Genomic DNA, 19,931 nt, shown 5'->3' on the forward strand with positions numbered 1-19,931 from the left:
TTTGCTACAGAAAGCTATCTTTTATTTCATTTATTATTAATGATATCAATAGCAAATGAGTAAAAAAAAAAAAACAAACTATTACTATAGTAGTAATTTCTGGCTACTTAATGTCCCTACAAATGTTTTATCCTGTGGGGTAGTCACCTCCTCTCCAGGCTACCAAAATGACCCTATCCTCAACCACTGTTGGATCTCTATTACTCTTTCCATTGTTCTGGAACATGATAGGTTCCTATTTTAGGAATGCTTAGAATCTTTGTATTTCTATCTCCATTTTTTACATCCTATTATCTCCAGCAGATTGTCCTTCTATCATTTTCACTCTCTCACTTTATCTTCAATAATAACCTGTTTACTGTCTGCTTTTCTACTAGGTAGAAGCACTTTCACATCTCCCTCCCTGCTCAAAAAATCCTCAGTAGGTCCTTCTATCCATATTGCTTAATATCTCTCTTCCTTTTTATGACCAACCTCCTTGAGAAGACCACTTACAATCAGTGCTTCCATTTCATTTCTTCTTACTCTTCAGAATCTGCATTATTCACCTTCCCCAATGATCTCTCAATTAAACCAAATCTAATGGTCTTTTCTTAATCCTCAGCCTTCTTGACTTCTCTGCAGCCTTTTACACTATCAGTCATCCTCTCCTTGATATTATCTTCTCTTTAGATTTTTTGTCACACTACTTTCCCCTGGTTCTATCAACTGTGTGACTGCTCCTTCTGAGTTTCCTTTGCTGAATTTTCCCCTACATTTCACTCCATAAGTTTGACCTATGACTCTGTTCTAGCTCTTTTCTTTTCCCTCTATACTATTCAACTTGGCAATCTTACCAGCTTTTATAATTTCAGTTATCTTTTTCATATGGAGATGATTCCAAGATCTATTTGTATAGCCCCAAACTCACTCTTGATTGCCAGTTACTTACTGGATATCTCAAACTGGATCTTAAGACATGTCTCTTGGACATCTTAAATTCACTATGTCCAAAAGTGAACTTTCTTTCCTGCAAAAACTTTCTCTCTTCTTAATGGTACCACCATCCTCCCAAATCACCCAGACTAGGTGTTATCCAATTAGATGCTAAATCCTAGCAGTTCTGCCTTTATAACATCTTATTATATGCCCTCTTTTCTTCTCTAACACTACCTTGATGTTCTCACACATGGACTATTGCAATAGCCATCCGGCTAGTCTTCCTGCCTCAAAACTACCTGCTCCAGTCCAAACTCCACTCAGCTGTCAAACTGATCTTTTTAATATGCAAATCTAACTATATTACAAATACCACAACACCTTCAGTAAACGCCAGTGGCTCCCTAAGACTTTCAGGAACAAATATAAAGTTCTTTTTTCTTCTAAATTTAGCCTTTTATAAGCCAACCATTTTCTATCTTTTCAGTCTTCTAATAACTTACTACCCCCATATATTCTACAATTCAAACTTCAAAATACTGGCCTTCTATCTGTTCTTTGAACAAGACAATTCATCCATGAATTCTAATTGGCAGTTCCCCATGCTCTGGGTCTCTTATCTCCTTGCTTCTCTGGTTTCTTTCATGTCTCAGTCAATCTAAAAGAATTTTTTCCTGGTCCTTTTTAATCTTAATGTATGCCTTCCAAGATTATCTCCAATTTATGCTGAATATATCTTATTTGTCCAAGTTGTTTGCATATCATTTCTTCTATAGATTTGTGAGCTCCTTGAAAGGAGTGATTGTTTTGTATTTTCCCTTTTGCATACTCAGCACTTAGCACAGTGCCTACTAGATGGTGGACACTTCATAAATGCTTGTTGATGTGGGGTCAGAGAGAGAGAAGGCAATGGAAGGGACGAGGGGAGAAACAGGAAAAATGAAGGGAGGAAAAGAAAGAAAAAAAAAGGTTATTTGGAATTTGGAACATATTTTCCCATAGATAATACAGGCAGACAGATTTGTTACATCAGTCTTCCTAATAGATTTCCTTCTGCCTTTTTTATTATTTTTATATTCGGAGAACCTGTTTGTTTGTAAATAGTTGCTTGGGGAATCTGATCGACTTGATGTGTCTATAAGGAGGCAAGACTGTTTTTCAGTTTTGATTGTGTCTTTGTACTAAGGTTGTAGAAATGCCCATTGGCATCTGGTTTAAAAGGAGTTTAAATATCTCCTTAAATTTCAATAACTGAGATTAAATTGTCTTTGGCTGGTATAGATTAGAATTTTGTGGGGTAATTTTACATACATATATATATATATATATATATACACACACACACACACACATACACATTCATTTTTTTAAAAATAGCTCTTATCAGAGTGTAGAGCCAAATATGGTGGGGAAAAGGCAGACAATGCCCCTTCCATCGTAGGAGTAGAACCCACTTTAACATTTTAACATAGTTAAAAGTCAACAAATAGCTGAAAAATGAAAAAATAAAAAACAAAAAAATCTGACCTTAGAAAATTAAAGCATGACAAGGAAGTTCAAAACACAAACTCAGAAGAAAACAACAAAGTCAAAATTGCTACATCCCAAGACTCAGGAAAATATGACTTAGTCTCAGACCCAAAAAATTTCCTGGAGGAGCTCCAAAAGGAATTTAAAATTCAAGACTCAAGAAAATAATAAAAAGGTCACTAGGAAAGAGAAATCAGAAAGGATCCATAAGGTTAAACTGTTTACATTTCTAAATTGTAAACAATTTACATTTCTATTGCATTTGTAATTCCTAAAAAATACTCATGATTCAGCCAATTGGAAGAAGTATACATAGACAGAAGACATGGATATGTTGGAATGATATACAAAAAAATAAAATTAAGGGAAGAGAAAGAGGAATGCATGGGGAGAAGAAAGGGAAAGATGGAATAGGGCAGATTAGCTCACATAAAAGATTTTTACAGTGAAGGAGAAGATAGGAGACATGGAGGGATCACTTAAACCTTATTGGTTCAAAGAGGGAAACATGCATGTTCAGCTGCATATAGAAATCTATGTTACCTTACAGGAAGAGAGAGAGAAGGATTGACAGAAGGGGGAGATAGATGGAGGAGAGAGTAGAGTGGACTAATAGAAAGAAAGATAGATTGAAGAAGATAGTAATCAGAAGGAAAATATTTTTGAGGATGGACTGGGTGAAAAAAGATTGATACATGGGAGAAAACAGGATGAAGAAAAATATACAATCATAAATGTGAAACGATTTTTATGCAAAATTTCTCTAATAAAGACCTATTTCTCAAATATATAGAATTCTTGGAAAAATATATAAAGATAAGTCATTCCCCAAATGATAACTAACCAAAGAATATGGGGTAACATAATTCACTAGAATGTTGGGAGATAGGTTTGGCAATTGTCAATGCTGTAAAATAACCCATGCATATAACTTGTAAATAAAAAGATATAATAAAAACAAATAATGTTGGGAGAATTATTTTTCTAGAAAACTCATTTGTTTTCCTTCTGAAGGAATTACTACTCACATTGGAACTCTTCTACATATATACATACCCACACCCATATAAATATGTCCTGTGAAATATGAATATAATAATATAAAATTATACTTTTGTGTATTGTATAATATAAGCCTAACTTTACTAACACTAGATTTAAATATAAATCTGAGATATCATGAGAGAAATGGTGATACATAGATAATTGGCTTGGAATAAGAACCCAGTTCAAATTTTAGCTCAGACATTCCTTAGCCATGTGATTTTGGACAAGTTATGTAATTTCTGTTTCCATTTTCTCAAATACAAAATAGGGAGAATAAAAGCATTTACATGATTGCTGTGAGAATCAAAGAAATAATATTTGTAAAAAGCTCTTAGCACAGGGTATATTCCAATAAGCATTACAAATGCTTATTCCCTTCCCTACACAAATTTAAATGTGAATAGATTAAATAATAAAAGGAAAAAGCCAAATTATATAACAAAACAAAACTCTACAATCTGTTGCTTAGAATACATTTTAAAAAACAAAGATATACACAAAATAAAACTGAGAAGATGGGAAAAATCGTTTGTGCAAAGAGAATCCAATGTAATCATACTATTTGTCAAAGTAAAACGACTATTCAAAAATTGAAAAGGGATAAATAAGGAAACCACATTATGTTGAAAGGAAACATAGAAAACAAAACAATGCCAGTAATAAAGGAACTATTTACTGAACTACAAGTAACACAGTTTTGACAAACTTCAATGTCCCCCTGTGTTTTGAATTAGTCTAACAAAGATAACACAAATTGCTAGAGAAAACAGAGATAAAAGACATATGATGTCTTATAAATGATTCTGCAAAAGAATATACTTCTTAGCACCATATGGAAAATTGACCATGTATTAGGCCACAGAAATAATACAAACAAAAGGTTAAAAAAAAAAGAAGAGGGGTAAAAATAGCTTATACATCCTTTAAAGACATAATATAAAAATGTAGTTATTGGTTTAGAGACTACAAACAAAAAACACAAATTCAAATGAAAATTTTAACAATGAAATCAATGATTTGATAAAAGAACAAATCTTAAAAATAATTATATAAAAAATTATGATGAAACAATATGCTAAAATTTCTGAAGTATAACTAAAGCAGTCCTTAGGGGAAAATAATGTCCCCACAAATAAGCATTTATAAGATAGAAGAGATTAATGGACTGAATATATATTTTTAAAATTTAGAAAATCAACAAATATACAAATCTAAAATAAGCACAAAAGAGAAGATACTAAAAATTAGAACAAAAATAAGTTGGAAACCAAAAAAGAAATTAGAAATGATCAGTAAAAACTAAAAACTGAAAAATGACAACTTTGGCTAATCTGATTTTTAAAAAGAGGGGGGTCAAAAAAACAAAACCAATAGCAAATAGTAAAATCAAAACCCAGAAGAAATATAAAGGATAACCAGAATGTTTTCCACAGTTATATGCTAACAAAACCTAGAACACAAAAGAAATAGAGGAATACCCTCCAAAATGTAAAATAATTACATAGAGATTTTAAGCAATCTAATCTCAGAAAGGGAAACTGAATTAGATAGAAAGGAAATGCCAAAGAAACTCCTGATCCTAACAGATTTTATCATACTTTTAAAGAACAATTAGTACCCATACTTCACAAATTATTCTTAAATATTGAGAAAGCACACCACCAGCATCCTTTCTGAAACAAAATGTAATCCTAACACCTAAATCAGGTAATGATAAAAACACAAAAGGAAAACTATAGACCAATACAAAATTTTTAAACAAAATCCTGCCAAACAAGCCCCAGCAATTTATCAAAGAATTCATTCATATAAATAAATTGGATTTATAAGCTGAATAGGAATTCAAAAATGGTTCAACATTAGGAAAATGGTCAATATCATATTGAAAACTTAAGCTTCCAAAATCACATAATTATCTCAATAGCTGCAGAAAAAGTCTTTAAAAAGAATCTTTTAAAAAGAATAAAAACATCTTAAAAAGAATAAAAACACAGAACTTTTTAAAAACCAAAAGCAAGTATCATATGCAATGATAAACCATGAAAACCTTTTCCAATAAATACAAGACTAAAGCAAAGATGCCCACTATCCTCACTATTATTTCATAGAATTCTAGAAATTCTAGCAATGAGATGAGAGAAAGAAATTAAAGACATAAAGGTAAACGAAACTACCCTATTTGCAAATGATATGATGATCTACTTGGAAAGTCCTAGGGAAATCAATAAGGACTAATCAAGACAATATCTTTAGGAAAATTGAAGGATACAAAGCAAACCCTTAAAAATCAACTGCATTTCTAAATAAAAATCACAAAATCTATTAATCAAAAATAGAGATATCTCATACCAAATTACAAATTTCATAAAGTGTCTGGAAACTGAGCTACTTAAGTGCACAAAAGAGTTACATAGCTTTAATTACAAAGTACTCTTTAAGAATAATTCAAATGACTGGAGGAGTATCAAGTATCCATATCTACAAATGCCAATATAATAAAAATTATAACAGTACTTAACTAACTGTTAACTAACATTTTTAATGTTATATCAATCATATTGTCAAGAGAACTTGATAAAATAAGAATTCATTGAAAAAAAAAAACAAAAGTTCTAAAATATCAAGGAAAATGGTGAAAAGAAGGGAAAAACAAAGCAGAAATAGCACTTCCAGACCTAAAACTATCAGAAAGCAGAAATCATAGTGGTATTAATTAGAAAATTCAGAGGCAAATCAGTGGAACAAATTGTAAAAGGGAGAATCAGAAGCAGGAGAACTCAGGATTGTGTGGGACATAAAGACCCTTACCCAAAAATGACTACTCAAGGATCACTCAAAGTAGAAAGCAGAAAAATTTTTATTGTAGAATCTCATGAGAAGCAGGTGGTCCAGCCATGAATGAAAAAGGAAAGTGAAAGTACTCACAGCAGGAGAGATGAAGAATTAGTGAATACACACAACTTGTATAGATTTTGTTACAGGAGATTACATCACAAGTTAGAGAGCATTGAGAGATGTGGGGCCATCTAATTGGATGTTGCTACCGAAAAAGATTGGAATGAAAGGTTTCAGTTTCCCCCAAATCAGCTGATTTCTAGGAAATTGAAACTTAGGCCTTCAGGCTTTAAATAATCGAGCTGACAGTGGTCAAGCTAATAGACTAAATATTGATAAATGTCACTGACTAATGTTAAGTAAATATGTCTGCATATTTTATACTTACGCAGAACACAGGGAAATAACAAAAAGAAACAAAAAAGGGGGAGGGAATTCATACAATACTTATCTTGTAAGTTCTTCATCTTTCCATTTCACACAATCCCCTCTAAATTTGTAAATTATGTTTCTCATATATCTATGAAGAACTTACAGACTGTTCAAAATCAGTCAACATATCTACACATTGTTTATCAAGCTGATCATCTCTCTCTACTACATTCCAACCTTCTTTCTGAAGAATCATCATTTTAATAGCATCCTCTGTATGCAGTATCTTTGATAGAGACCATTGAACTATTCTGGTTACTAAAGTAACTATACAAGGCAGACAGTAGCAACAGGATAATACCACTGATTGTAATAAGTCCATACCATAAAAGTTGCATCCACCAACTGTCATGGAAACAGTTATCACAGAACAGATTGGCATTTGGCAGACATAAAAATACAAAGAAAGATAAAGATGACAATCTAGGGAAACTGAAGCACAACATTATACACTCTCCTTCTGAATATTTGAATTATTGAATCACCTCACCCTAGATACCTGGGAGGTCTCAGCACCATAATTTTGACCAACCCAATGTGAAGCAAATAAATCAAAATAAAATTAGAAAATGCGAAGACTTAGGGCAAGGGCAAGTCTCTCCCTGACAACCCCAGAGTTTTCAGCAGTACAAAGGCTCCCTGTTGCAGCATTTCAGGTCCTCTGCAGTTGGAGCACCATCTCAGCCAGAGAATCCAGTTTGAGAAGGACAGTTCTCTGTGTTAAGTAGTCTGCAGTCATTTGTGCACTTAACTCAGCCTCTGCTTATATAGGGAGTAGCAGGGCTCAAGACAGTCATGCCACCCATGCTAGGAGGGGCACCCCAAGTCTGTCAGAGACTCCAAAGGAGAGAAAGAGTGGGGCCTGGAGTAGCTCCACCTGTCTCTGCTTAGAAGAACAGGAGCTGCTACTAGGATCCAGAAAGGATCCAGATTTCTGAGCAGAATGTGCACAGTTAGACCATGAAGGTAAGCAAACCCCCCTAACTTTAGAGGCCTGATTTCAAAACTGCAATGTTCTTTGAGAATGCTGAGATATTTATTAAGAAACTAGGGTTACAGGGCTGGAGACTGCCAGTCCCAAGACGGTCTATAGCTTGGAGAGTTCCTAAAATCAGGCAATCAATGAATAGTCTGCCAGAGCAATTCCAACAGAATAAGGGATTTCAAAGCTAAAGCATCGAGTAACCATCGCATATATAAAGTTCCTATACATCTATAACAGCAATAGTTACACAATTTTAACAATTTCCATCCCAAATCTTAAACACACAGTAATAAAGTTATAATTTTAACAATAATTCATCAACCGCTTTAACACTCCCCCATATCAGTCCAAATCACATTAAAAGCAGGGGCAATGGTCTCAATCTAAGCTGCTTCAGGCTGAGAAGTGGCACAGGTTCTCAGTCCATGCAGGGGGTGGGGGTGGCATGCTGTCAGCTACCAAAGCTTCAGATGGGCTGATCTATGTCCCAGAAGAGGTTCAATAATCTATAATTTGACCAAAATCTAGAACAAAAAAAAAATCAAAACTAACAAAAGTTAGAAGTGTCTGAGATATAAAGACTTGGTCCACAAGACTGCTGCAAAATGTGAAGAGCCAGCAGCTGAGTTTGCTTTACAGGGCAGGCAAATGGCTGTAGTTCCAATAAAAACAGCAGTTAGGTTTCACAGACTACTGTTAATTGTCCTCTTATCATGTAGAAAACTTAAAAAAAACCGCAAATATCCTGTAACAGACAGATGACCAGGCTAAATATTCATTTGCCTAAGTATTTAGGATATAATGATTACATATAACTAGATTGGAAACAGCAGGGTATGACGTAATTGGATTGCATTAACAGTTCTTATTGACTATTGTTCTGATCATGGAAATCAGTCATAGGAGAAAAAATATAGACATGACTATAACGTAATATAAGCAGTACAGGATAAAATATCCTTAACTCAGTTTTATTCCAGTTAATTGTCCCATTAACTGTCAGAGGGTGGAGCTTTAAAACTCCCAAATAGTATTAACTATAAGCCCAAGAAATTTTATCTTCAATAGCAAATTCCATTAACCAAAGTTTCAAGCAAATCCCAAAGAGTTATTTATCATATATTGATAACAGTAAGAAATTTATCCCAGAAAGTTCACACAATTTTTACATACCCAAGTAGATGTTTCATAAGTTGAATATTATACCAATCATTATGCTCTTAAAATACCCAATAGACAGAAAAATCCTAAACTACATATTGTGCATAACAAAAACATTTTCAAAAGGGCAAAGCAAAAACTATTATTCTTGCAGTCCCTTTAAATAATTGGCATCAATACAGTTAATTAAAACTTCCTATTTTCACATAAAAGAATCTGAAAAGTCCTTAAAAACATCAATTAAACTTTTTGAAATAACCCTTTCAAACTATAGAAAGCATTTATGATCATATTCCTTAAACAAAGAAAGCATTATTTACTAAAGAAACAAATAATCAATTAATTAACATCTTGTGAGAGCAGCCTGTCCCTTTAAAAGATGATTGTTTTCTTCAGCAAAAGGAACCAAGCAGTTGCAGCACCTTTCCACTTCTGCCCTTCTCCCCACCTCAATTCCAAAGAAACAGCCTCAAAGAGTGAAGGGGAAGTCAGTTAAATCTTTACCCTTGAAGAAAAAAAAAATATTTTCCAAAAGAATTTCCCACTCAAATTTCCTATGCAGGAATCCTTCTCAGGATTTAGCCAATCAGTTTATTTACTTTTCTCCCAATATCAAGTTTCTTCCCAAGTCCACCAAGCTCTCCAGCTTTCTCTCTTGCTACATACTTTTCCTTCTGTTTCTCTTATCAACATTATCTCCTCGGAAACACATCCCATCTCTGTCTCTCTGTACCCTTTTCCCTGTCCTAGTAAAATCTGAATTAGCATTTTGTTTCTTTGACTCTCTTTTCTTTCCCAATCTCTCCTCACAGTATACCTTCATTGCTTCTTTCAGTAATTCCCCAGTTGACTTATTATTCCATCCTTCCAACTTCTGCAATTTCTTATTTATGTCTGGCCATGAATTGGAGACAAAATATAGCTTCAGCACATTTTCTGTTGCTGAATCTTCTAAGTTTAATCTTGAATATTTTCGAATCTCCTCTTTGAGATGTTCTAGGAATCTGAAAGTGATTCATCCTTTCCCTGTCTAACCTCTAAGGCCTTGTTAATATTTTGTCTTTTGGGAAAGGAATTCTTGGTCCCAGTAATAATTAGGTCCTTTAAATCTTGCATATTCTGCTTGCATGCTTGATTATTATTATTATCCCATTCTGGATTTACTAGCAGATGTTTTTGTTCTACAGCCATCACTCCTTCTACAAGGGGATGAGGTCCCTCCCACTCTTTCAATAGCTGCCCTTCTAATAGCTGATTTTTTTTTCTGGAGTGAAGAGAGTGACTAAGATATACAATTCTCTCCTTAGTTGTTCTAATTCTCTTTCCACATGCTAGTAAAATCTGAATTAGCATTTTGTTTCTTTGACTCTCTTTTCTTTCCCAATCTCTCCTCACAGTATACCTTCATTGCTTCTTTCAGTAATTCCCCAGTTGACTTATTATTCCATCCTTCCAACTTCTGCAATTTCTTATTTATGTCTGGCCATGAATTGGAGACAAAATATAGCTTCAGCACATTTTCTGTTGCTGAATCTTCTAAGTTTAATCTTGAATATTTTCGAATCTCCTCTTTGAGATGTTCTAGGAATCTGAAAGTGATTCATCCTTTCCCTGTCTAACCTCTAAGGCCTTGTTAATATTTTGTCTTTTGGGAAAGGAATTCTTGGTCCCAGTAATAATTAGGTCCTTTAAATCTTGCATATTCTGCTTGCATGCTTGATTATTATTATTATCCCATTCTGGATTTACTAGCAGATGTTTTTGTTCTACAGCCATCACTCCTTCTACAAGGGGATGAGGTCCCTCCCACTCTTTCAATAGCTGCCCTTCTAATAGCTGATTTTTTTTTCTGGAGTGAAGAGAGTGACTAAGATATACAATTCTCTCCTTAGTTGTTCTAATTCTCTTTCCACATGTTTATATACAAGTTCCCTGTAGGCTCCTGTTGCCCCTTGGTTCTCCAGTTTAATCAAGGGCAGTTCTTTCTGGTTCCACCTCCGCAGCTGGGTGTGCTTGTGAAACCACTGGCTGAGAAAGGAGCATGTACAGGGGAGGGGCTGAAACTAAAGGATCCCAGGGGTGAGTGGGATCTCCTCAGTCTCTGGCCCTTCTTCCACCTCTTTTGCCTGGCTTAGAAACAGCCAGTCTTTTATCCCTGAAAGCTAGAGGCTTGCATACATTGATTCCTCTGGATTGAAGGGATTTTCCCATTAACATAAATTTAGTTGTTGACAAGTCTAATTATCAGAGGAGCCATATTTGGCCAAATTATTCCACCGCCATTATCCTGGATACTCCAAACAAAGCAACAATATTTAATCATCATCTTTCTATCCTTCCCTTTATACCTGGGATGTTCATCCCAGTCTTTAAGTTGACTCCCAAAAGGGGTGTCGACTGGAATTCCCTGACTAAGGTCCTGACATCGATTCTTGGACTGCTTCTGTCCCATTTTTCAATCTGGCCCCAAACCAGGTATCGGCAGAGGTCACACCAGCAGTCACCCAAGAGCTTCCTTGGGAAACTTTATCAATGGTGTCGACAGCAGTCCCCACCAAGAACAAATTTAAGAGGGCTAATCCCTCGGGTCTCCCTCGACCCAGCCAATAGACCCTCAGTTTCCCAAGAGCTTACTTTGAGTTACACATGTAAGTCTTTCAGACTGCTCACTGGCTATCAGGACTACTTCCTTCTAGTCTTCAATTCTACTTTCCACTGAGTACCTCTACCTCGGGTCATTGTTTAAGAGGGAAGAGAGGCTATACACACAGATCATGGAGAAAACTACTCCATGGGCACGCCTGTCCTCATTCAGGGTGGAACAGCCATCTCCCTATTAGACGGCAATCCCGGACGAGCCCCCAACTGTGTGAGATGTAAAAGACCCTTACCCAAAAATGACTACTCAGAGATCACTCAAAGTAGAAAGCAGAAAATTGTTTATTGTAGAATCTCATGAGAAGTGGGCGGTCCAGCCATGTATTTATCTTGTAAGTTCTTCATCTTTCCATCTCACACAGCCTACTATATTCCAGGCACTATGCTAAATTCTGGGAGTAAACACCTCTAATTGTGGGGTGGGGGTGGTACCTCAAACTTCCCTTCAACTCTCTTCTCAGACTAGGAAACCCAAACCAAGAACTCCACCCTCCTGCAAGTACCCACAGCCAGCAGCATCCCTGCCCCACTGCTTCTACACTAACAGGTACATGGGTTTCTTCTCGCTCGAGACTGGGTTTCAGCAGCACAGCTAGGCCTGGCATTCCTGATCAACTGAGATTCATTCTGTCTTCCTGGATACAGAACCCAACTAGACAAACAGTCTAGGAGATGAAAGTGTCTATGGTTCCAGCTGAGGCTCCAGCCACACCCAACTAGCCCAAGGGGTCCCCACTTGATGTTTATGCAGAGCTAGGTCGAAGCTGTTTGCACTTCAGACAGGTTAATCCCCGGCCTAGGGTTTTTCTTCAGATTTTTTCAGGTTGTAGCAGGAGGACCCCTGTTCTGCCCCTTTTTGAGTTTTCATGAGTCTGTTTGCCCTAAAGTGCAAATTTGTTCTATTTGTGGGGGAAATCAGGAGAGCTTAAAATTTACCATCTTACTCCACCATCTTCCCAGAATCCTCCTTAGTAGATGGCCTTTTCAAGAAATTTAGATACAAAGGTGTGGTGAATTAAAATGATATTGAAGCATAGTTTTCTCCAGAACAAAACATTTTATTAATAGTGACACATACTATTAGTAAGATGGTGGTGTTGGCACCTCAATAAGAAGCCAGGGACCTAAGCATGGTCAATTTTTTAGGCTAGCATTGAGCAATAAATTAGGTAGGTGGTTTCTTTTGATAGTCAAAGACCTGGAGTGAGGGCTGTATCTATGTGTGTGTGTCTTCTGATTGGCCTGACAATACAGACAATATTCTGATTAACCTGGCACAGCTTTAATCCATTGGTAGACATTTTAATGAAGTAGGTTGAGAGTAGTTACCTTAGTTCCTCCCTATTACTTCATCTTTGGGAGGTATAATAGGATTAGTCTGTAGCTGGGGGAAGGTGAGTTGACCTTCAAGTATGGCTGATCACATTCCTTTCTGGCAATTACCGAAATCTAATTGCTTTATGAGACCCATATGCCTCCAGCCATCTTGGCTAAAACAAACAAACAAACAAAAAACATCTCAATCAATTTTCTACCTGTTTGACTTCCCCTTGAAGACCAAGTCACCATTAACCTTGAAAAGGAGAAGCAAGTACAATAGACTCATGTCCTAGAGAGGGTCTAGCTCAAGCTAGGGTAAACAAATCAAAATAGGGTAAACAGAAGCAAGGATTTCACATTAAAACTGGTTAACAAGTAGATTAAGCAGGGAGAGGTAGGACTGATTATATATCTCCTTATACTTTTAGTTCAGCCAGGGTGACATCTTTTGAGCTAAACTAAGAAGCATTTTGACAAAATAGGGGAAATAATTACAGAGTAATGTTATCAAATGATACAACAAATATTAATTTTCCTCAAAGGGCAAAAGACACATAGGAACTGGTTCACCAAGAAGTCAGATGGAGAGAAGAGGAAGAATGGCCACATTGCAAAAACATCCTTGTTGAACAAGGAGCAATGATTTATGAACACAGGAACGATAAACCAAGGGTCACAGCTAGTTGCTCATGAGGAGGGATGCCTTGATAGGACCTCTGGCCTGTGAGCAGGTTGCTTAATTGCTGGATCAGCTCTCCTCCCACTGGCAGATACCATGCATACCCAAAGTCCTGCTTCTCTGAATGGTAATTAGGGATTGCCTACAGTTTGTGTATCAACAAAGCTGTAGAGCATAATAAACTGAAGCTCTTTTCACACTCTATAAGTTTCCTACCTCATTCATCTAGCCTCTGAGATCAAAGGGCTCATATGCTTTGAGCTCTTAAAAGACAGCTGCAACAAGTTCTTGTCCTCAAAAAGTTTACAATCTAATGGGAGAGAAAATATGCAAATAAGTATATACAAAGTAAACGATACACAGGATAAATAGGAAATACCAGAGGGAACACACTGGAATTAAAAAGGATTGAGGCAGGTTCTTTGTAGAATGTAAGATTTTAATTGAGAATTAAAAGAAGTCAGAACAGTTTTTGGAGTGGAAGAGAATGTTCTAGTCTTGGAAGATAACGAGAAAGAATAAATACCTAGAGCCAAGAAATGAATTATCTTATTGGTGGACATCCAGGAGTCTAGTGTCACTTGACTGGAATACATGTTGGGGAATAAGGAATAAAAAGATGAAAAGTTGATCAAAGGATATGAAGAAACAAATCTCAAAATAAGAATTTCAATGTATTCAAAACCACATCTATATATATTCTAGATCACTAAAGATAATGGCAAATCAAAACAACTGCAATTTTGCAAAGATAACTTTTAAATTGGAAATAAAGATCATAAAAAAAGAAAAAAGAGAAAAAGAACTCTCTGTACAAAAATATTTATAGTAGTTCTTTCTGTGGTATCAAAGAATTGGAACCAATATTTATTGACTTAGCTTTTCTGAGCAATACAATGATCCAAGACAACTCCAAAAGACTCATAATGGAAAATGCAATCCATATCCAAAGGAAAAATTGATGGAGTCTGAATGGATATTGAAGCTTATTCTTTTCACTTTATTTTCTTAGCTTTTTTCATTTTGTTCTATTTTTTCTTTTACAACATGACTGATAGGGGAATGTGTTTTACATGATTGTACATATATAATCTATATCAAATTACTTACCATCTTAGTGAGGAGGGAGAAAAAGAAAAAAGAGAAAAAAATTTTAATTTCAAAATTTTGTAAAAAAATGAAAGTTAAAAATTGTCTTCACATGTAATTGGGAAAAAATAAAATACTATTTAAAAGAAAAATTGCCATAGCCATGTTGGAATGATTATGGAATGTTACGACACACTAATACATTATTTGTGGAGCTATGAAGTAATAACCATTTTGGAAAATAATTCTGAATTTACAAGCAAAGTAACTAAAATTTTCATGCTCCTCAAACCAGAAATCCCATTATTTGGCTTAGGAAGCCATTGAGAGTAGATGCATTGATTGGAGAATAGCTAAACAAACTGTGAGACATCAATGTAACAAAAATATTATTGTGCTTTTAAGAAATTAGGAAAGTGGGGCAGCTAGGTGGCACAGTAGATAGAGCATCAATCCTGAAGTCAGGAGGACCTGAGCTCAAATGTGATCTCAAATAATTAACAATTCCTAGCTGTGTGACCCTGGTCAAGTCACTTAATCCCAAATGCCTCAGCTAGGGAAAAAAATTTATGAAAGTGATGAATATAAAGAAACTTGGAAAGTTTTACCTGAACTGATAGAGAGTAAACATCTGCAATAACAAACAAAGGCAAGAAAATAGTATACATAACTACAATGTAAATAGAAAGAACATACACAAAGTAAATGTAACAAAATTATAAAGATAAAGCTTGAGTGGAAAGAAGATATGACTGAATACCCCCAATCTACCTCTTTGTGGAGGTTGAGAGGTCCACAGGCATTACACATTGTATGTTTTTAAACTTTTTCAATGTATTGATCACTTGTACTTTTTTTTTTCCTTTTTTCCCCTCCCCTATTTTTTGTCTTCAAAAAATACTCATATATGAGATAGCTTTCTAGGAGAGACAGAGCAAAGGATATTGGGGGAAATTATAGGTGTAAAAATGAGAAAACATCAACAAAAACTTTTAAAATTCAACTCAAATCTTTTTGTATCTACTACATTGTAAGTACTACTAGCAGTGCTAGAACAATTAAAGTACATTTGGATGTGTTACAGAGAGAATTCTTGTAAGAATATAAAGTGGTTTAGATGATCTCTCAGGTCCCTTTCAATTTAAATTCTGTGATTCCATAATTCCTGCTTTCATTAAACTTACTTATAGTCTAATAGAAAAATAAAGTAAAACATAAGACTTTTCTCTTTTTTCTCTCTCTCTCTCCCTCCCTTTCCTCCCTTTTCTTTTCCTCTTCCCCCCTTTTCTCCTCTCCTCCTCCCTTCTTCTCTCCCTCTTTCTATCCTTTTCTCCTTCCCTCCCTTCTTCTTCTTCCTCCCTCCATCTTTCCCTATCTCTCTCTTTCCCTCTTTCCCTCCCTGTCTCTCGCCCCTCCTTTCTCCTTTCTCTCTCTCTCTCTCTCTCTCTCTCTCTCTCTCTCTCTCTCTCTCTCTCTCTCTCTTTCTCCTTTCCCTACCTCCCTATTTTACTTTTCATCCCTTCCCCCATATGTTTATGTATGTATACAGTTACATAGATATGCATGTGTGTATATGTGTGTGCATCCCTGATTAATCTTATTCACTGGCATAGCCTGTTATTATCTTTATTCAGATGACTACAGATTTATATATCTGGCCCAAACCTCATCTCTGAATTACCAGCTTCCTGCTGTTTTTTCCTTTCTAGATGAACCATCAACATATGAAACTCAACATTTCCAAAATGGAACTTATCTCCTCCCTATACTTTTTTGCCCTTTCTGAGTTTCCTTATTTTCACTGATAGCACAAACTTCCTAGTCACTGTTTTTTGCAACCCCTATTCAATACTTGATGTCATTACTTACACTCCCCCATATCTTACTGCTTGCCAAGTCCTTTTTTTTTCTTTCCACACAGCCAACTCCAGTTTATCATCTCTCATTTGAACTACTGTCTTATCCTTCTCATTGACAGCCTCCATCCAGCTATTAAAACTTTCAGTACTTTCTTATTGCTTCTACCACAAATATAAGCTTCTCAACCTGAAATTTAGGACCCTTCACCATCTGGCTACAACTTTCAAACCTTTCAAATTTTATTTGACATTATTTTTCTTTAGATATTCTATATACCAAATATAATATTCTTCTATACAAATCATATTTCCTCCTTCCAGTTCCATTCCATTCCAATTCCCAGTAATTAATATATTCTCTCATCTCATCTCTGTTTTTCATAATTTTAATCTTTCAAGGTGAAGTTCTTATGCAATCTCTTCTAGGAAGTTTCTCTGACTCTTCCTTCACAAACACACATACAGGCACATTATTAGGGTTCTTCCAAAGAAGTCTGTGGACCCTGGGGACAACTTCTGACTAGTATCACACTACCCACAGATCACTGCAGTGCCCAGGGAAAGATTGTGCACTAGAGCAAGAGGAGGTCCCATAGTGGATCAAGACATGCAGGACATGAGAACAGGTGCTAACTAGTAGCTTTTTTGGCAACTCTCCAGCCCTGTATTATAAATACAAGGTGGAACTAAGGAGATGAGTATCCTGGAATGATATTCTAAGGAAGGGAGCAGCCATAGACCCTAGTCTCTATACCAAGAAGAGTGCCTTGCAATATGAAATAACTGAGTAAACTAGTTTGAGCTTCTGAGAATATCAGTTTATTAAACAATGCATGCCAATTATATAACAAATTGGGACCAGGCCTCCTCAGCTTGCCACTAGAGACAGATTTTAATCCATTAAAGGAAAACAGTTCATCAGAAATAAGCCAAGATATATGTTTCAGTAATCTGATTTCCATTAGAGGAAAGATTAGGGGCTTTTCAAGTTGAGAGGGAAAGAACAAAAAGTGCAATTCCATGAAATCATAAAAATATGTATCCCACTCCCCCCTTCAATCAAAGAAACAATTAGTTGGGTAAAATGTATAATTGTGAGAAAACTACTTATAGCTTTTTAATCTTTAAACTTGATTGGATTTCTAGCCAGCATAACTAGGTAGTTTAGCTTTCCAGCCATTCAGGGTCAGATTCAAAACTAAATAAAATTTTCTCACAATTCCTCACAACTGAAGAGTTTTCTTATAAGATTTAGAGCCCAAAAGACTTCCACTATATTTTGGGGGCATAATTGCAACACAAAACTTGAGTTTTAAAGGCAAACAATTAAAATATGCAACAAGTGCAGAGGAGTTCTTTATAACAGGCTGATTAAGACCAGTAAAGTACACAGTAAGATACAGCTACTCCACAAACCTGAAAGCATCCTGCCTCTCATTTTTTTCCTCTTACTATATAATAACAATAAGGGAATGTTTATTAACTATATGCCATTTGCTAAATAATACATATTTATTCATGACTTAGAATGATCAACCAGTTACATACAGTTTTAACTTTCCATATATATGTAGATGAATATAATTTCTACATGAAATTCCTATAACTATGTGTATTGTATGTATATATGTATACTACTGTATTGTGTTATATATTTTGTTAGTAATGGAATAATTTGTTTACATAGGATTCAAGGAAATCTCACCCGAAAAAATGCAGAACTGGAATACAGCCTTAACTTCTCAAATTAGTATCATTACCCAAAAAAGAGATGCTATGGCTCATCGCATAATGTCAGCAAGGCTTCATAAGATTAAGGAACTGAAAAATGAATTAGCTGATATTCATCGTAAACTAGAAGCAACTGTCTTAGAAAACCAACTCTTGAAACGACTTCAATTCAGGCACTTGAAAGCAATAGGAAAATATGAAAATTCACAAAATAATTTACCCCAGCTTATGGCTAAACATCATAGTGAAGTAAAAAATCTAAGGCAACTTCTTAGAAAATCTCAGGAGAAAGAAAGAAATGTGTCCAGGAAACTTAGAGACACTGACAGTGAGTTATTAAAGACCAAAGATTCCTTGCTAACATTGCAAAAACTTTCTGAAGACAAAAATCTCGCAGAGAGAGAAGAACTTACGCAAAAATTGTCTGCACTTAGCACAAAAATGGAGGCCAATGACAAAAGAATACAGGTTTGGGTTTTTTTAACTATGATTTAAAATTTTTCATATAACAATAGCTATTTTTTATGTATAAAAAATGTCCTTTACATAGTAATAGTAGTATTATTTGGTATTTTGTAATATATGAGGCAGTGTGGTATACTGGAAACATTGTTAGCTGTGCTGGTGAGTAAAACCATAACATCCAAATTTTAAGTCTAAGTGGTTCCAAAAGGTGAAAAAAAAAAAACTATACTGAAATCAGTACAGGCATTAAAGAGAGAAAAAGGAATATTAATGCTAATGTTTAAGTCATATGGTGGGAAAAGATAATATATGTTCGTATGAAGAAATTGTTTTGAAGCAGTAGCAGGAAACTTATTTTCCATCTAGGACTACTGATCAATCTTTTAAAAAAATCAAGTCATGGCTACATAAATAATAAAAAATTTAGTGGGAAGACGGTATTTAACAATGAACACATAAAATATTTTTAAATGAATAGAGCATGTAAAATTCTATTCAATAACTAAATCACATTAACACATTTTACATATAGCTAAGAGCATATGAGAGAAAGAAAGGGAAAGATATAATGTAAAGAAAAAGGGGCTGAATTGGGGGAAGGAGAAAGACAAAGATAAAATACTTAACCTATGCCTTCAGACCACAAGGTCCATATGATCCTTGCTACTGCCACCACCAATAAAAAAAAAAAAATTGCCAGATAATAATCCATTAAACTACAGTGGATCTCAAAGTATGGTCTGGAGAATCCTGGGGAATCTCTGAAACCCTTTTAGAGGGTCTACAAATTCAAAAATAGTTTTTATTTCCAATATGGTAAATGTCTATAAATATAATCCAGATAAACAAAAATGCTTTGGAGAGATCCTCAATAATTTTTAATAAGATAAAGATACTGAAAACAAAAATTTGAGAACCACTGCATTAAAGAATCTAATTAGGGGCAAAGATGGTGCAATAGATAGAATGATGGGCCTGAGTTCAAATTTGGCTTCAGATACTTATTAGACACTACCCTAGCTTACTAGCTGGGCAAGTCATTTAAACCTGTTTGCCTCAGTTTCCTCCTTCCTTCCTTCCTTCTTCCTAAACAGACCAGTTTCCTCACCTATAAAATGAGCTGGAGAAAGAAATGGCAAATCACTCTAATACCTTTGCCAAGAAAATATGAAATGGTGGCAGCTAGATGGTGCAATGGACAGAGGACCACCCTAGAGTCAGG

The 19,931-nt window shown here is 35.2% G+C and overlaps 1 protein-coding gene across 3 annotated transcripts in view; it reads left to right on the plus strand.

The window, feature by feature from the left end:
• LCA5L (lebercilin LCA5 like) overlaps positions 1–19,931 on the plus strand; it is a 59,282-nt gene that overhangs the window by 11,775 nt on the left and 27,576 nt on the right. For all 3 annotated transcript variants that reach the window (XM_031959197.1, XM_031959196.1, XM_031959199.1), the window contains one exon: positions 18,201–18,712. In XM_031959197.1, the coding sequence (XP_031815057.1) occupies positions 18,201–18,712 (512 nt within the window). The remainder of the gene's footprint in view (positions 1–18,200; positions 18,713–19,931) is intronic.

Source organism: Sarcophilus harrisii, chromosome 3 (genome assembly GCF_902635505.1).
Source record: "Sarcophilus harrisii chromosome 3, mSarHar1.11, whole genome shotgun sequence".
Classification (NCBI taxonomy): domain Eukaryota; kingdom Metazoa; phylum Chordata; class Mammalia; order Dasyuromorphia; family Dasyuridae; genus Sarcophilus; species Sarcophilus harrisii.